The sequence below is a fragment of the Mesoplodon densirostris genome, chromosome 7 (assembly GCF_025265405.1).
Source record: "Mesoplodon densirostris isolate mMesDen1 chromosome 7, mMesDen1 primary haplotype, whole genome shotgun sequence".
Lineage (NCBI taxonomy): Eukaryota > Metazoa > Chordata > Mammalia > Artiodactyla > Ziphiidae > Mesoplodon > Mesoplodon densirostris.
Window position 1 is genome coordinate 62,508,701 of NC_082667.1, and position 15,759 is coordinate 62,524,459.

Consider the following 15,759-nt stretch of genomic DNA (forward strand, 5'->3'; position numbering starts at 1 on the left):
AAGAGTAAGAAAGAATCACAAGCGTGGAGATCATGCAGGGTTGGAAAGTGGGTATAATGGGGGCAAAGATAGGAGATCAAGAACGTTAGGAAGGCTGCCAGAGGGAAGAAATCCAGGACCGTGGGCTTGCAAGGTGATGAGTTGGGACAGCCAAGTATTCCCATTACTTTTACTCAGTAATGTGTAATACTGACGTCATAGTAATCACAGTCAATCCAGAATGATTATTCACTTATCAGAAAGGGAGAGGTTATTCACACACAGGTGTATGAATATAGTTGCCTGACTGTATCTCCTCATGGGCTACATTTGCTCAGTTTGTGAACCTTCGGGTGTAGATAGTCGACAGGCTCTGACAAGGTCACATCGGTCCTCTCAGGCACCTGATCGCGCTCCTTCATCCCCTGGCTGACAGTGGCCACCTGACCGCTTTGCTCTGCCTCTTCTCCTGAGTTTTTATCATTGCAGGTCTCAGCTTGACTCGGAAGTTCCTGGGGAGGAGATCTTCCAAAAAAGAAGCACTGGCTTCTTACCGCAGACTTCCCTCCTGGGTAGCCAGATAATGACCGTAATGAAGACAGAGAGATACCTGAAGAAGATCCACTTCCTCTATCTCAACGTGGCTCCCAGCCGCTACTTTCGGTGAGAGCGCATATGCCTAGACCCCTGTCCTACTCCTCCCGCCCCCGGACTTCCTCCCATGCTGCCTTCCCCCTCCTCCTCCTCTCCAGACCCGTTCTTCTCCTATCTTTCTCCTCTCCCCTCTCATTTCTCCTCTGTCTCCTGGTTTCCCTCTGTCTTCCCTCCTCCTCAGCCTCCTCTCCACTCTTCACCTCCTCTTGCTCCCCTTTGCTCTCATAGCTTTTTGTCTGAGTCATTCTTTTCTACTTTTTTCTCTGTCTTCTTTGTTCTGTCCTAGAGTGATAGAAACATTTGGTCATCGCCTCAGAAGGGAATTTAATGGTGATCTCTCCTAACTCCAATGCAAGGATCCTGGTGTTTGTTTAAATCTTTACACTCTCAGGGAAGCTTTGTGTTTTGCAAGGCATCCTGTTCCTTAGACTACTTTCTTTTAACTTCTACATTTTCGTCCTAATTTTATCTCTGTACGATAAAAACAAGTCTCAATCCACATGACTTGAGAGGCATTCATTCACTTTCTTCCATTAGATCCAAATCTTAGTATTTTTGTTTTGTTTTGTTTTGTTTTTTGGCGGCACGTGGGCCTCTCACTGTTGCGGCCTCTCCCGTTGAGGAGCACAGGCTCTGGACGCGCAGGCCCAGCGGCCATGGCTCACGGGCCTAACCGCTCCGCGGCATGTGGGATCTTCCCAGAACGGGGCACGAACCCGTGTCCCCTGCATCGGCAGGCGGACTCTCAACCACTGCGCCACCAGGGAAGCCCCAAATCTTAGTATTTTTAAATGCTTTATTCAAGTCTCTTCTCTTCCCAGAAATAACAATAACAGTTACCATTAATCAAGCTTTTCTATATACATGTGTCATTTAATCCCCACCTACCAGATAGGTGCCATTATTATTTCCATATATGAGATGAATAGACTGATGCATAGAGAGGTTAAGTAACTGGTCCAAGACCACATAGTAAGTGATGGAAAAAGGACTTGAACCTAGGACTGTCTTAATTCAAAAGTCTGCACTGTTAAGCAGTATCTGATACCCACTCCCAGGGAGCCTTATTTCCTGCATACACTGACCTCTTTCTCCTGAACTTAGGTGGCACTAGTGAGCTGTACCATCTACTGATTAACTGATCAGTTCATTTAACGGAAGTTCACTGAGAGCATTGGGCCAGTTATTAAGCAATTGTGTCTTGGCTCTAGTTCTGCTCTTCTCTCCCTGCTTTGTAATACTGGGGCTGGGACTGCAAACTTCATTTTTCCTTTTTCAGCTAGCTTCCTGTTAGGTTTGATTAATAGGGGGTGCTAGAAGGAGACTGGACAGCAGGATAAGAGAAGCAACTTTGTCCTTCCTTTACGTGCTCTTCATGACTTTCACTCCGGCAGCAGCTGGCAGTTTCTGAATCAGCCTCCTCTGATCCTGAGAGGGACCAACGCCAGCTGGGTAGCATCTTCCCATCAGAGTTCTGAGTCACTGCTCTGCAAGGCACCCCCACCCCCCAAACTCCTTATATACTAGTAACAGCCAGGCAGCATCTCCTTCTTAGAGAAACCTCTTCCTTTTGTTCCTCTAGTTCTAAGGCTGGCATCCATTTCCTGCAGTTATTGTCTCTGTGCTTAGTATTCCCTTTTTGCTTTTTAGGTGTCCTATGACACTTTTTCTAAAACACATTTTCTCTGTTAAATTCACTTTGTTGAAATTCCTAATGCAATTTCTGTTTTCCTGACCGGACTCTGATATAGTACCTGATATTATGAGTGGTCCCAGGAAACAATCCTCAAATATGGGATTTTGATATTATTTTGGTAATGTCCTTGGCCTTGGACAGTACCGGCCTCCTTCTTAATGGGAAATAGTATACTAGTAATCCATGACCTATAGTGGCATCACAATTAATTAGTCACTGTGGTTGAAAGTGATAACCTACCTACTGACACCTAGCGGCTGCTACACTTGACTGTCCAGCAGTAGTGATGGTAATGGTAGCGATGTTGGATGAGATGCCTGTTGACCATGGTGGAGAGCCTATAGAAAGAAAATTACAAGCTTAGGGCTTTCAACTATCAGCTCAGTCATAGTCAGAGAAGCAGCACAATCAAAGACAATTAGGCACAGAGAGAGACAAGAAACCATGAGCAAACGAACTAAAAAGGCAGTGAATAATCACAGGGCCAACATCTGTCAAAGAAGGGACCCAATGAATTGAGTTTCGCACTTGGTTCTGCTTTTCCCCAGAGATTCCAGTAGAGACAATGGTGTGTCAGTTTTACTATATGCTCCTGAAGGATGGAGAAGAGGAGATGAGCTTTCAACAGACTCAGAAAGCTAAACAGCAGAAGTTGCAGCTGGGGGCCCACACCAAGGAGGGAGGTGTTTTCTGGTTCAACCTGTGTTATAACCAGGGTCCCAACTGGAAGCCCAGGGGATTTAATTTGTGGCTTATCTGATGATTTTCATATTTTATCCAGATACTTTGCCCAGTTTTTCTAGTTGTTCTCAAGTGGGAGTGTTGGTCCAAATTTCAAGTGCACCATCGGTAAAAGTGGAAACTGGCATTTTTTGTTTCACTTTATTTATTTGCCATATAACAGGTTTTCTTTCAAAGTATTTGCATTTATCAAAATTTTCTTGGTACTTCCCTGGTGGCACAGTGGTTAAGAATCCTCCTGCCAATGCAGGGGACCTGTGTTTGATACGTGGTCTGGGAATATCCCACATGCCACGGAGCAACTAAGCCCGTGCACCACAACTACTGAGCCTGCGCTCTAGAGCCTGCAAGGCACAACTACTGAGCCCTCATGCCACAACTACTGAAGCCTGCGCACCTAGAGCCCGTGCTCCGCAGCAAGAGAAGCCACCGCAATGAGAAGCCCATGCACCACAATGAAGAGTAGCCTCCACTCACTACAACTAGAGAAAGCCCGTGCGCAGCAGCAAAGACCCAACGCAGCCAAAAATAAATAAATAAATTTATTAAAAATATTTTTTTCTTTTATTTGTCCGAGTTTTTTTTTTTTTTTTTTTTTTTTTTTGGTCGTACCACGTGGCTTGTGGGATCTCAGTTCCCTGACCAGGGATTGAACCTGGGCTACAGCAGTGAAAGCCCGGAATCCTAACCACTAGGCCACCAGGGAACTCCCTGTCCTAGAATTTGATTTATACTTAGGGGAGAACATATTCCTTCACTTCCTTAGAGTCTTTGCTTAGCTATCCCTGACTCCTGGCCCTGTGCAGGAAGAGTAGCCTCCATTAAGAAGGCCACAGGGGAAGGAGGCTTGGGAAGTCAGGCTTCAGTTAGGGTAGGTAGCTATCCTGTGGGATGCCAAATGACCCAGTGGTTAAGAGAGGGGGCTTGAGTCAGGTAGATTTGTTTTTTGGGTTTTTTTGTGTGATACGCAGGCCTCTCACTGTTGTGGCCTCTCCCGTTGCAGAGCACAGGCTCCGGACGCGCAGGCTCAGCGGCCATGGCTCACGGGCCCAGCCACTCCGCGGCATGTGGGATCTTCCCAGACTGGGCCACAAACCCATGTCCCCTGCATCAGCAGGCGGACTCTCAACCACTGCACCACCAGGGAAGCCCCAGGTAGATTTGGTTTTTAAATCCTGTATTCTTTCCTTAACTGCCTTATGCAAAGTTATGACCTCTTTTTGTTCAGTTTTCTCATCTGTAATTGGGATAATAGTACTTGAGAAGATCTAGTCACTTTGTCAGAAATGAAATAAAGTTTTTATATGACTTGACTTAGTGAGTTTATTCTGGTATCCATGTAAATGCTCTTGAGTCGTTTGCTGTGTATTCTAGAGAGAGAGAGAGAAGGGCCGTTTCGTCTTTTAGGCATTATATGCATGGGACCTGGGACACACTGCCTTTAAAGGGCTTAAAAATATATTTAGTGCTGAAAAATATTACTGGTTCCAAGTTATGAAAAAAAACCTGCAAGATAAAAATTAATAAATGCTTGGGACCTCCCTGGTGGTCCAGTGGTACCAATGCAGGGAACGCAGCTTCGACCTCTGGTTAGGGAACTAAGATCCCACATGCCACGGGGCAACTAAGCCCACATGCCACAACTAGAGAGCCCATGCACCACAATGAGGAGCCCTCGCGCCACAGCGGAGGATCCCGCATGCCACAATGAAGATCCCGCGTGCCACAACTAAGACCCGACGCAGCCAAAAAAAAATAAATATATATATATATATATATATATATTTTTTTTTTTTTTTTGCGGTACGCGGGCCTCTCACTGTTGTGGCCTCTCCTGTTGTGAAGCACAGGCTCCGGACGCGCAGGCTCAGTGGCCATGGCTCACGGGCCCAGCCGCTCCACGGCATGTGGGATCCTCCCGGACTGGAGCATGAACCCGTGTCCCCTGCACTGGCAGGTGGACTCTCAACCACTGCGCCACCAGGGAAGCCCCCAAAATAAATATTTTTTAAAATTAATAATTGCTTTATTAAATGTGCCCAAACATAGCATTATGGCAACTAGTTTTCTGCAACTAGGTACAACTATTATATAGTTACATATAAATTGTATTTAATGTGGGATGTAGGTGCATTTTCTTGAAATAAGACAACTTAGTAGGATTTTAAGATGGCTCTGGAGGTACTTGTCTGGTTCACTAGGTGGCAGTTTTCCTCTTTACTGGCCTGTGTCTAGTCTTCTAGTTACTCTTGCTTTTCCCCATTCTCAGTTACTCCAAACAGCATTCCCTGATTATCTCTTCATGTTACTTCAGCATCTAGGGATATACATATTTTATCATTTCTAAGACGCACATTTTTTTTCACATTTCAACATCTCTGAAATTGTGATGCATCTTACAAATTGGTGGCATATCATATTGGCGGCATTTTTTAATTTTAGCATTTCATAAGAAAATGTTGCAACTAGAGACTTCCCTGGTGGGCCAGTGGGTGGGACTCCTCGCTCCCAATGCAGGGGGCGTGGGTTCAATCCCTGGTTGGGGAACTAGATCCCGCATGCATGCTGCAACTAGGACCTGGCATGGCCTAAATAAATAAATAAATAAATAAATAAATAAATAATTTTTTAAATGCTGCGAGCTTACAGTTGATGGCATCTTAGATTTGATGGGATGTTAGCTCTCTGGGTCTGGAGATAGGAACTTCTTGGGACTGGCTAGGGGTCTTTTTCTTTCTTCCCACCTATTTTTGGCTTCTGTTTCTTCTTAATATTCCATCTTTCTGGTTTGAAGATCATTCTGCTCTCTTTCCCCTCTTCCCACTTTCTTCCGCCTTCTTTCCTGCCTCCTTATTTCCCCCTTCCTCTCCTTCTTTTATCCCTCCCTGGAGTCTGCACAAGTTTGCAAGGCTCCCACTGATCTGTGCCCTTTCTTAAAGACCTTACAGCCTGATGGTGGTACCACCCAACAAGGTGAACTCTGAGCACTACATCTTCTCTCCCTTTGGGGTCCTGCACCTACATCCCGTGGAGGGCAGTGAGGCAATGACGCTGGGTACCTGGCACCACCGCTCTGTCCTCTGGCAACAGCTCCAGTTCATTCCGTTCTTCAAGTACTGCCTGTTACGCAAGGCCTTGGCCTGGTAGGTGATGACGGGTATGGGATTTGGGAAGAAGTGTCACAAAGAGCAACAGCCACTGTCACTGCCCTCTGATCTGTAGCTGGAAGAAGGGTGTGAAGTTGCAGAGGCTGCACCGGCAGCGGACTTTCCTAGAGAAGCACCTGCTCTTTGCCGTGCCCCACTTTGGAGTTGGGCTCTGCTCCATATTAGCAGGTGAGGTCTTCAAAACACAACTTCAATGAACTTTAAAAAATTATCTTACGAAAAGTAACAACATGTTCATTGTAGAAGATTTGGAAAATACAAAAAAAAAGCACAAAGGCAAAAAATCTTCAGGCTCACTATCTACAGATAACCATGACAAACATTTTGTTGCATATCCTTGTAGTCTTTTTTTCCAGCACATATACCAATGTGATCATACTTTACATATTGTTAAGTAACCAGTTTTTTCCTCTGAATAATATATTCTGAACATAGCTCTATGTATTAATTAATTTCTATATCAACTTGCCCCAGATCATACAATTATTAAATATCAAATTTGAGGATGATAAATGCAGGTGTTTGAAACTCTGCTCTTACTATGGTATTACTTGGATTCTTTTTTTTTTTTTTAAGAACAGCTTAGTTACTCCTATTTTCAGTACTTTCTTGCTTTCTCTGCACAACTCTTCAACCACTCCAGTTATGTTCTGTGATAGGAGTTGCACGCTCAGATGCCTACAGGTCCCAAGGAGGAGCTATGGAAGAAATGCAGTGGGTTCGATTCAAGACTTTAGGGCGTGTGGGACTGCAGTCAGTTTGGAGATTGCACCTGCAATCTCCAAAGAGGACAGTCACTACTCAGTTCCAACTGACTGTTGCCATGGGGAATATGGGTCCAGTGTGTCAGCCACATTATTTTTTCAGGATGACCTGGGAATCCACATTTTGTTGTCAAATCTCTTAATTTTACCTGGTTAGTGAAAATTGTTATTAAAACACTGTGCTGGCCAACTCTTAGTGGTACATATAAAAACCTTTTCAGTCTGAATTCGGCCCATGGGCTACCAGTTTGCAACCTCTGCTCTAGGTATCCTCCAGTCTAGCTTAATCATCATGGCATAATTGGGCTGCACAGATCTGAATTTAAGTCCTGAACACTAGCAAGGACTTTACTCTTTGGGCCCCAGTTTCCTGATCTGAAAACAAGAGAGGAAGATTTCTGCTACTCACAGCTGTAGTGAGAATTAAATGAGATTGTGAATATAAAGTACCATGTTCAGTGCCCCAATAGGTACTGAATAAATTATACCCATTATGATCAGCCTCTGCTTATTAGGGGGGTCCTTCATTTATTCAAGGATATTTAGAGATGTAGATTTTTCAGGGTTGTTGTTTGGGGAATGAATAACAGAAGTGGGTTTCATCAGGGATGACTTCCCCATACGGAAGTTGGAGGTTCCTCACCTTTGATTCTAAAACCTACCTGTCCTATATACACTACCAAATGTAAAATAGATAGCTAGTGGGAAGCAGCCACATAGCACAGGGAGATCAGCTCGGTGCTTTGTGACCACCTAGAGGGGTGGGATAGGGAGGGTGGGAGGGAGATGCAAGAGGGAGGAGATATGGGGATATATGTATACATATAGCTGATTCACTTTGTTGTACAGCAGAAACTAACACAACATTGTAAAGCAATTATACTCCAATAAAGATGTTTAAAAAAATAGTAAAAAATAAAGAAAGAAAGAAAAAATAAAACCTACCTGTCCATCTAGAGTGTTAGGGCCCTTGGCTTCCCCTATTCCATGGAAGAAGCCTCTGCAGTCTCTCCTTCTAAGTCACACCTTGGGATCTCTTTGACCCTCTTTCCTGGCAGAAAGGTAACTCAGTGTAAACATTTGCAATAGATAACTAATAAGAACCTGCTGCATAAAAAAATAAATAAAATTAAATTAAAAACTTAAAAAAAAATTAAATACATAAAACAGAAAAAAACAAAAAACATTTGCACACACCCCAAGCCTTTCCCAAAGAGTTCCCCAGCCAGCAACTTCCTGGGCTTAAACTCTTCCAAAGAACCCTCAAGAGGAGGCTGTCACGGTTGGTCACTGGGAATATTATAATCTCTCTAAACCTTTGCTCATTCTGAGGTGAGCTGGGCTAGGAAGAAGTGAAAGGTGTCCAAGGTAAGAGGGCAGAGTCGCTGGCTCTGAGCAGTTTAGTCCTTGATTCCAGGCTTCTGCAGGAGCTGCGCTCTGTGTCCTGGCTCCCCCATGAAGCAGATCAGTGCTACGAGTTGCTGGACCTGTGGCGGGCTCTAGCCAAGGAAAACCACAACGCTCTGCGGCTGCTCCATCGCTGCCTGCGTCTCTGCACATCCATCCTTCATCTGGTAAGAGGCTCCGATTTTTTTTTTTTTTTTTTTTTTTTTTTTTGCGGTACACGGGCCTCTCACTGTTGTGGCCTCTCCCGTTGCGGAGCACAGGCACCGGATGCGCAGGCTCAGCGGCCATGGCTCACAGGCCCAGCCGCTCCGCAGCATGTGGGATCTTCCCGGACCAGGGCACAAACCCGTGTCCCCTGCATCGGCAGGCGGACTCTCAACCACTGCGCCACCAGAGAAGCCCGAGGCTCCGATTTGTTGTGAGCTTTTTCTCCGAGCTGAACTCGCCAGTGTTTCAGCCTTCTCTTGGCTTAAGCTTCCCTGTGTGTTCTGGACTCTGCAGTTGGCTCGGAGCCATTGTCCTGTCCAGCAACAGCAGTCTCTGCTCTAGGTGGATGGATTAATAACAGGTAGGCAGAGACTTGGACTCAACCTTTTCCTAAGGCCTTGAGCAGAGAGGAGAAGGAACATAACAACGTCTGTTTTTTCCAGTTGTTCGTGCCAGAAGCATTAGAGAATTTGAGAGTTGGAATCCTGAACTTTCGTGCTGCTAGGCTCATCTCTGAGCATATCTTGAACCTTTGACAGGCCACTGTGGCTGATAGAAGCATCCAGTCATGAAGTCCTTCCTTCGGGTGCCTACTTTGTATCTGTGGTACATGCCACCTAAGTACAGTTTATTGAAATTTTTGCATATGTATACACCCATGTAACTACCAGCAGGTCAAGATATAGAACATTTATAGCACCTCAGCAAGCTGCCTGATACCTCTCTCATCAGTGCCTCCACAAAGGTAACCACTACTCTGACCTCTGTCACCATAGATTAATTTTGTCCGATTTGGAATTTCATGTAAATGGAATCAGACAGTATGCGCTCTTTTTCGTCTGGCTTTTCTTCACTCCACATTATGTTAGTGAGATTTATCCATAACATTGCAGGTAGTAGTGGTTCACTCTTTTGTATTGCTATGTAGTGTTTTACTATAAAAATGTACCACAATTTATTTGTTAATTCTCCTGTTGATGGACACATGTTGGTTCCAGTTTTTTACTATTGTGAATAATTGTTATGAACATTTTTGTATGTCTTTTGATGGACATAAACACTCATTTCTTTGAGGTATATATTCTAGGAGGAGAATTGCTGGAATAGGGTTTATGTATGTTTTACAGCGCCAAACAGTTTTCTAGAGTAGTTGTACCAGTTTACATTCCCATCCGACTTATAGTTGTCCTGTGATCTCATCAGCACTTGGGAGTGTAAAGGTTTTTAATCTTAGCCAAATTGGTGAGTGTACAGTGGTATTTCATTGTGGTTTTAGTTTGTGTTTCTGTGATCACCAGTGATGTTGAGCATCCTTTCATATTTTTATTGACCATTTTGGTACCCTCTTCTCTGAAGTGTCAAACTTTTGCTCATTTTTGATTGGGTTGTCTGGGGTTTTTTCCTACTAATTTGTAGGAGGTTTATTTTATTTTATTTTTTTGTGGTACACGGGCCTCTCACTGCTGTGGCCTCTCCCATGGCGGAGCACAGGCTCCGGACGTGCAGGCTCAGCAGCCATGGCTCACGGGCCCAGCCGCTCCGCGGCATGTGGGATCTTCCCAGACCGGGGCACGAACCCGTGTCCCCTGCATTGGCAGGTGGACTCTCAACCACTGCGCCACCAGGGAAGCCCGAGGGTAGGGATTTTTATCTGTTTCATTCACTAATATGTCTCTATTGCTTACTATAGTGTATGCCATATAGTAGGTGCTCTGTGAATATTTGTTGACTGAATGAATGCCAAGTTGAGTTTGTATCTATATCTTTCTTCTAAGCAGAATAAAACCTTAGCACTCTTCTAACTTCCTTTTTCTCCTCTCCCCACCCTCTACGCTTCTCATTACGCTTTTATTAATATCTCCTGAATTTTAGTTCTAGATTGTTATGAACATTCTTGTTTTATAGCTACTCATTTAGAATTAACAACGTGTTTCACAAATTGTTTTTTGCTCATCCGAGCTTCTTGTAGACCACTTTATCCTCTTGTATTCATTTTCCTCTGTCAGAAATATACTGTTATTTTTTTTCCAGAGAGAATCTGTGGATGGTGAATTTTTAGTCTTTGTATATCTAAATATGTCTTTATTCATCCTCAAACTTTAGTGATACTGTCTCTAGATACAGTATCCTAGGTTTTAAAAATTTCCTTAGAACTCTTAAAGATATTGCCCCTAATGATGAGGTTTTAAAAACATATACTGATCAGATGTTATGGAAAAACCTAAACAAACTTTTTGGCCAACCCAATAATTATTGTTGTTGTTGTTTTTATGGTTTTATCCTAGTTGTCACTCAGTAAGCCCTTTCAATGTGAGGTGGTGCATTCTTTTTACAAACATTTACCGTGGAACTGGCCATGCCAGGCACTGTGTTAAGCAGTAGAGACATGAAATAAGGTGTGACGGAGGCCTCCTTGGAGAATTTACAGTGTAGTGGATGAGTCACATGAGTAGGTAACGGTGCACTGGACTAAGGGCTATGACGTGGGAAGCACTGGGTATTGAGGGTATTGCTAGAGCACAGAAGAGGACACCTCGCCAAGTCCAAGGCATGTCCGTATATGACACGCCTAGCTTAGGTCTCAACTGCCTTGTGTCTGGATCTCAGAAGACTGGGATCTGAGCTCAGAGTTAGCAGAAAACAATCCACAGACAACTCGTAGTTCTAACCACAAGCTTTGTTGAGCATCAGAAAGAATAGGAGAGCAGCAAGACAAAAGGTCCATCTGGCCAAATATGTCTTTCTGGTGTCTCCCCTCTGTTCCTCAACAGGACAGGCCCAGAGGTGGCAACTCTCAGCAGCCTTTGTAGGCTGAGGAACTTCCCAGTTGTGAGAAGAACCCACAAAGAGGTCCCCAGGCTTTTAACCCTATTCCCTGTCCCCCACTAGAAAGTCTATGTCAGTAGCCAGAGACAGCTTCTACTCTCACAGAAGGCAGTGCTGTGCTGGTCAGCAGGCCACATCACCCAGGCCTGGTGATCGGACTCCATATCCATCCTGGAATAATCGCTGAACCTTACTTAGCCAGTCTCTCTTTTTCTTTGTCTAATCTATGCATTGTGAATCTCTCTATCTACACATGCACAAATTTTCTATTTGAGTTCCATCCTGGGGGCTTTTAGCAGACAGGCCTGGCCTATCAAACGAACTCACTGTAGCCTCTCAATATATGTTCTCCATTTCACATCTTCTCTGGTCACTTAAAGATTTCCAGGGCCAATCTCTACTAAAAAGGAGCCATTCATGTGTATATCTAGGTTTTAGGCTCCATGACCTGAGAGCTTTGCAACAGGCCAGTGGGTGGCCAGTTTGGTCTCCATCCCCCATTCTCCAGTGAATTTTCCACTCTCTATTCTGACAGATTCACGAGGATACATACCACATGCAACAGGGCCTGCAGGAGCAAGTGAAAAACTGCAAGAGGATCAGGACAGGCCAGGGCTCCCTATACCTTCAGAGGGTGCAATGCCAACAGCTGGAGCAGAAGCTGAAGCAGGCAGAAGCCTGGTTGCTGCAGATGGGACAACTGGCCCGCCTGGTAGACTACATGATTTGCCAGAACCTTGTGTCCATCATAGAAGACAAGATAACCTCTTTTGTGGCCAACATCTTGCAAGTGAGGTGGTGGGTGACGTGTGGAGGTTGGCGGGCAGTCAGGGGCCAGCTGGTAGGGAGCGGATACTGACATCTAGCCCCACAACCTCTCCTGACCCTCCTTTACAGGCCCCAAGGCAGAAACCCTTTCTCTCAGCGCAGCTGGTCTTTGACAGTTGTGGCCAGCTGTCTCATGAGCCCTGTATTGAAAATATGATCCAGATTATAACTGGGGGCCTAAGGTCTACGAAGGTCTCTGCCCTGAAGGTATTCTGGATTGGACAGGGGGCTGGCTGTAGGAATTCCCAGTTCCTATCCTCTGTATAATCAGAAGCTCTCAGCCTGGTGTGAACCCTCATTGTTTGCTATTTCTGCCCCTTCTCTGTACCTTGGCATGAAGGTAATGCAGTGTACAGACCCGAAGACCTTCTGGGATTCCCTGTATTTTGAAGGTATTTAAGGAGCCCTAGGCAGCGGGGAGGAAGGGTGGAAGGAGGGAGAAGGGCACGTGCAGTGTCCTAATGGCCAGAGAGTCGAGCACTGGGCATGGATGGAGCAGCTCTAAGCTGGGTCTGCACATGTGTTGGGGGGTAGGAGAGTGGAGGCATGTTTTTGCTCACTCGTGCATGTGCCTATGTGTATGTGTGTGCATGCACCTGAGTGTAGTGAGAGGTGTATGAAAGAGTGTGAATACATTGTCCTCTGATTTGTCCTAACTCCATGAGGTTTTTCTCTAATGTCATAATGGCATTTCATTTACAGTTGGATTTGATTGCTAAGTTAATTTGTACTTGTTTGAAGAATTCTGCCTGTTCAATATTTGCTTTATTTCATGCAGCTCTTTTTCATTTCACATAGAATAATTCATTAGTATTATTCAGCTATTTTATAGTTACCAGTTATCCTTGATTCTCAATCCTCAAACTAGTAAATCATCAGGGAGGAAATACACCTTCACATTCCCTTTATTTGGAATACTCACGCTGTCACAGATAAAACCATTAAATGCATTCAGTCACCTCTGACATGTAGGTGCTTTTTCATTTTCCCATTCAACTAGTACGTTTTCATTAAGATGATGTAAAGACACCAGGTTAATTTTAGGAATTAGGTGACAAGGAAGAAAAGGGGTCATTGAAAGGAGCCTGTGTTTTTCTTTTCTTTGTTTGTTTTTTGGCCACGCCTCGCAGCATGCAGGATCTTAGTTCCCCGACCAGGGATCGAACCAGTGTCCCCTGCAGTGGAGACTCGGAGTCCTAACCACTGGACCGCCAGGGAATTCCCGAGCCTGTGTCTTTAACAAATCACACCAGTTGCGGCACATTTTTTTCTCAAGTGAATCTAGATTAATCAATAGAGATTATTGATGTTTGTTTTACATGGTACAGTGGAAAAAGGAAGGGCTCTGAAATCAGACAGGCTAGTTCACTAATCTGTAAAATGGGAAAACAAAAATACCTCACTTGCAGCATTGTTTTGAAGAATAAAAGAGTAATATGTTTAGAATAGTGCTCAGCACATAGTAGTAAATGTTAGAGATAGTATCTTAGTAGTAGTAGTATTAAAGATTTAGGTAAATCATACATTTCACAGTGCTTCCTCATTATATGATGTACTAATTCTACTCTGCATATGCTCCAGTGTTTTCCTTTGAATGGCAAAACAAACAAACAAAAACCCCTTAAGCTTTTATTCTAAATTCTAGTGAAAGTAAGAATATTCACTTTCAATGTCTTGGGTTATCCCTTCTACTCGTGGGGCTCATAATCGCTTATGATCATGTGCTTGTGTAGCTGGTGGCATGGCAATGACATCCCAATTTGCCAGGCAGCACAGAGCCGTAGACACTTGGCCTAGAGTGTTTTTGTTTTTCAGCTCTTGCAGTTATTCACAACCCATGTAATAATCTATAATAATTTCCTCCCTGCTTTTACTAGCTAGACTGAATTCTGTTCTCTGCACCTGAACCCTAACTAATAAATTCCCTTGGTGGGTCTGGTACTGTGTTTATGATGTAGATGTATGTGTAAACTCACTCATGAACAGAGAATGTGTGTGTGTGTGTATGTGTTTGTATGCATGTGTAATGTGTATGTACACACTCAGGGTAGAGGGAGAGGTTGTGTGTGGTCCCTGGAGGACACTCAGGGACAATTATGACATGTACCCCACTAGAAGAACATGAAGAGGAGGACTCGGACACGGACTTCATGATGCCCAAGTTCCAGGGCCAACCCAGCGACGCTGTGGACATCTTCTGCGGCCCGAGTATAGGATTGGTGTGGCCCTGGAAGTCTCACACAGTTACCGAAGCCCTGGAGGTCTGTGGGCACTGGCTGCGGGGCCAGTACTTGCCCCCCAATTATAAGCAGCTGCAAGAGGATCTGGACAACAGCCCTCGAATCCAGCAGGCACTGGCTGTACAACAGGCCCTGCTGGAGGTGAGGACAGAGGTTTAAAGAATGGGACGGTGGCCACCAATTCCCATCATAGCCACCCACCTCTGCCCTAAACACCTTGTCGGCCCCTAGGGTATGCTGCAGGAGGTGCAGGAATTCTGCAGGGACCATCACTGGATGAAAGGCATTTATGAGTTCCTGCAAGCCTGGGGGCCTCAGAAGCTGGAGTCTATGAGAGGTTGTCCTGTCAAGAACGACACAATGCTGGTGAGCTGCCTAAATGGTTGGCAGGCCCGCGTCTCCAGCATACCCGTGGAGCTGATCACAAAAGCCAGGCTGCTGCTGTTGAGCTGCCGTGACATACAGGTGGAGATGGGTGAGTGCTGCTTCTCCTCCCTCCTTTCCTTTGCCTGCTGTACCTTATCCTCACAGCCCTTCTTGGGCCTTCAGTGTCCTCCAGGGACCTTTGGTGCAGGCCCCTCATTGGACCTGTAGAGCCTCCCAAAGCCCCAGGTCCCAGACCCTTCCCTTTGCACCTGAAGGTGTGATCACTGCAGAGCACAGCCTCTCCGCCTGTCTTGGCTCTACTCAGTCACCATACTCCCTAGGGATTGTGTCCCTGTCACCTAGCACTTTCTATTCTTATGGCGCAGAAGTAGTTCAAACCAAATGTGACTGAGAAAAATCCTAGCCTGCTCCTTAGGCTAGGAGAACTCAGTTTCTTTACAGAGATTCTCAGGAATCAAGGGTGCCCTCTCCCCACACGTAGCAGTCAAAATCGACACTACAGTTTGCATGTATACAAAGTTACTCTCTTTAACTGATCTTGGCTTAGTCTGTAGCCCTAAATTCTGCTGATGGTGAAAAAAGAGACAGTTGGCCCTCCCGATCTGCGTGTTCTGTGTCTGTGGATAAAATTCCAGAGAGTTCCAAAAAGCAAAACTTGAACCGATAACTGTTTATATAGCATTTATATTGTATTTACAACTATTTACATAGCATTTATGTCATTTTAGGTATTATAAGTCAACTAGAGATGATTTACAGTATACAGGAGGACATATATAGGTTATATGCAAACACTATGCCATTTATAAAATGTGTGGATTTTGGTATCCTCAGGGATCCTAGAACCAATCACCCTAAGGGGC

At 44.8% G+C, this 15,759-nt stretch overlaps 1 protein-coding gene across 1 annotated transcript in view; it reads left to right on the plus strand.

Annotated features, from left to right (window-relative positions):
- The first annotated feature begins 468 nt into the window (after window positions 1-468).
- The window catches only part of DNHD1 (dynein heavy chain domain 1), a 55,626-nt gene continuing 40,335 nt past the window's right edge, over window positions 469-15,759 (plus strand). The window contains 9 exon segments of the mRNA XM_060105206.1: window positions 469-642; window positions 6,010-6,213; window positions 6,293-6,385; window positions 8,401-8,575; window positions 11,977-12,231; window positions 12,339-12,476; window positions 12,610-12,661; window positions 14,385-14,650; window positions 14,741-14,984. Coding sequence (XP_059961189.1) covers window positions 563-642; window positions 6,010-6,213; window positions 6,293-6,385; window positions 8,401-8,575; window positions 11,977-12,231; window positions 12,339-12,476; window positions 12,610-12,661; window positions 14,385-14,650; window positions 14,741-14,984 — 1,507 coding nt within the window. The 5' untranslated portion in view covers window positions 469-562.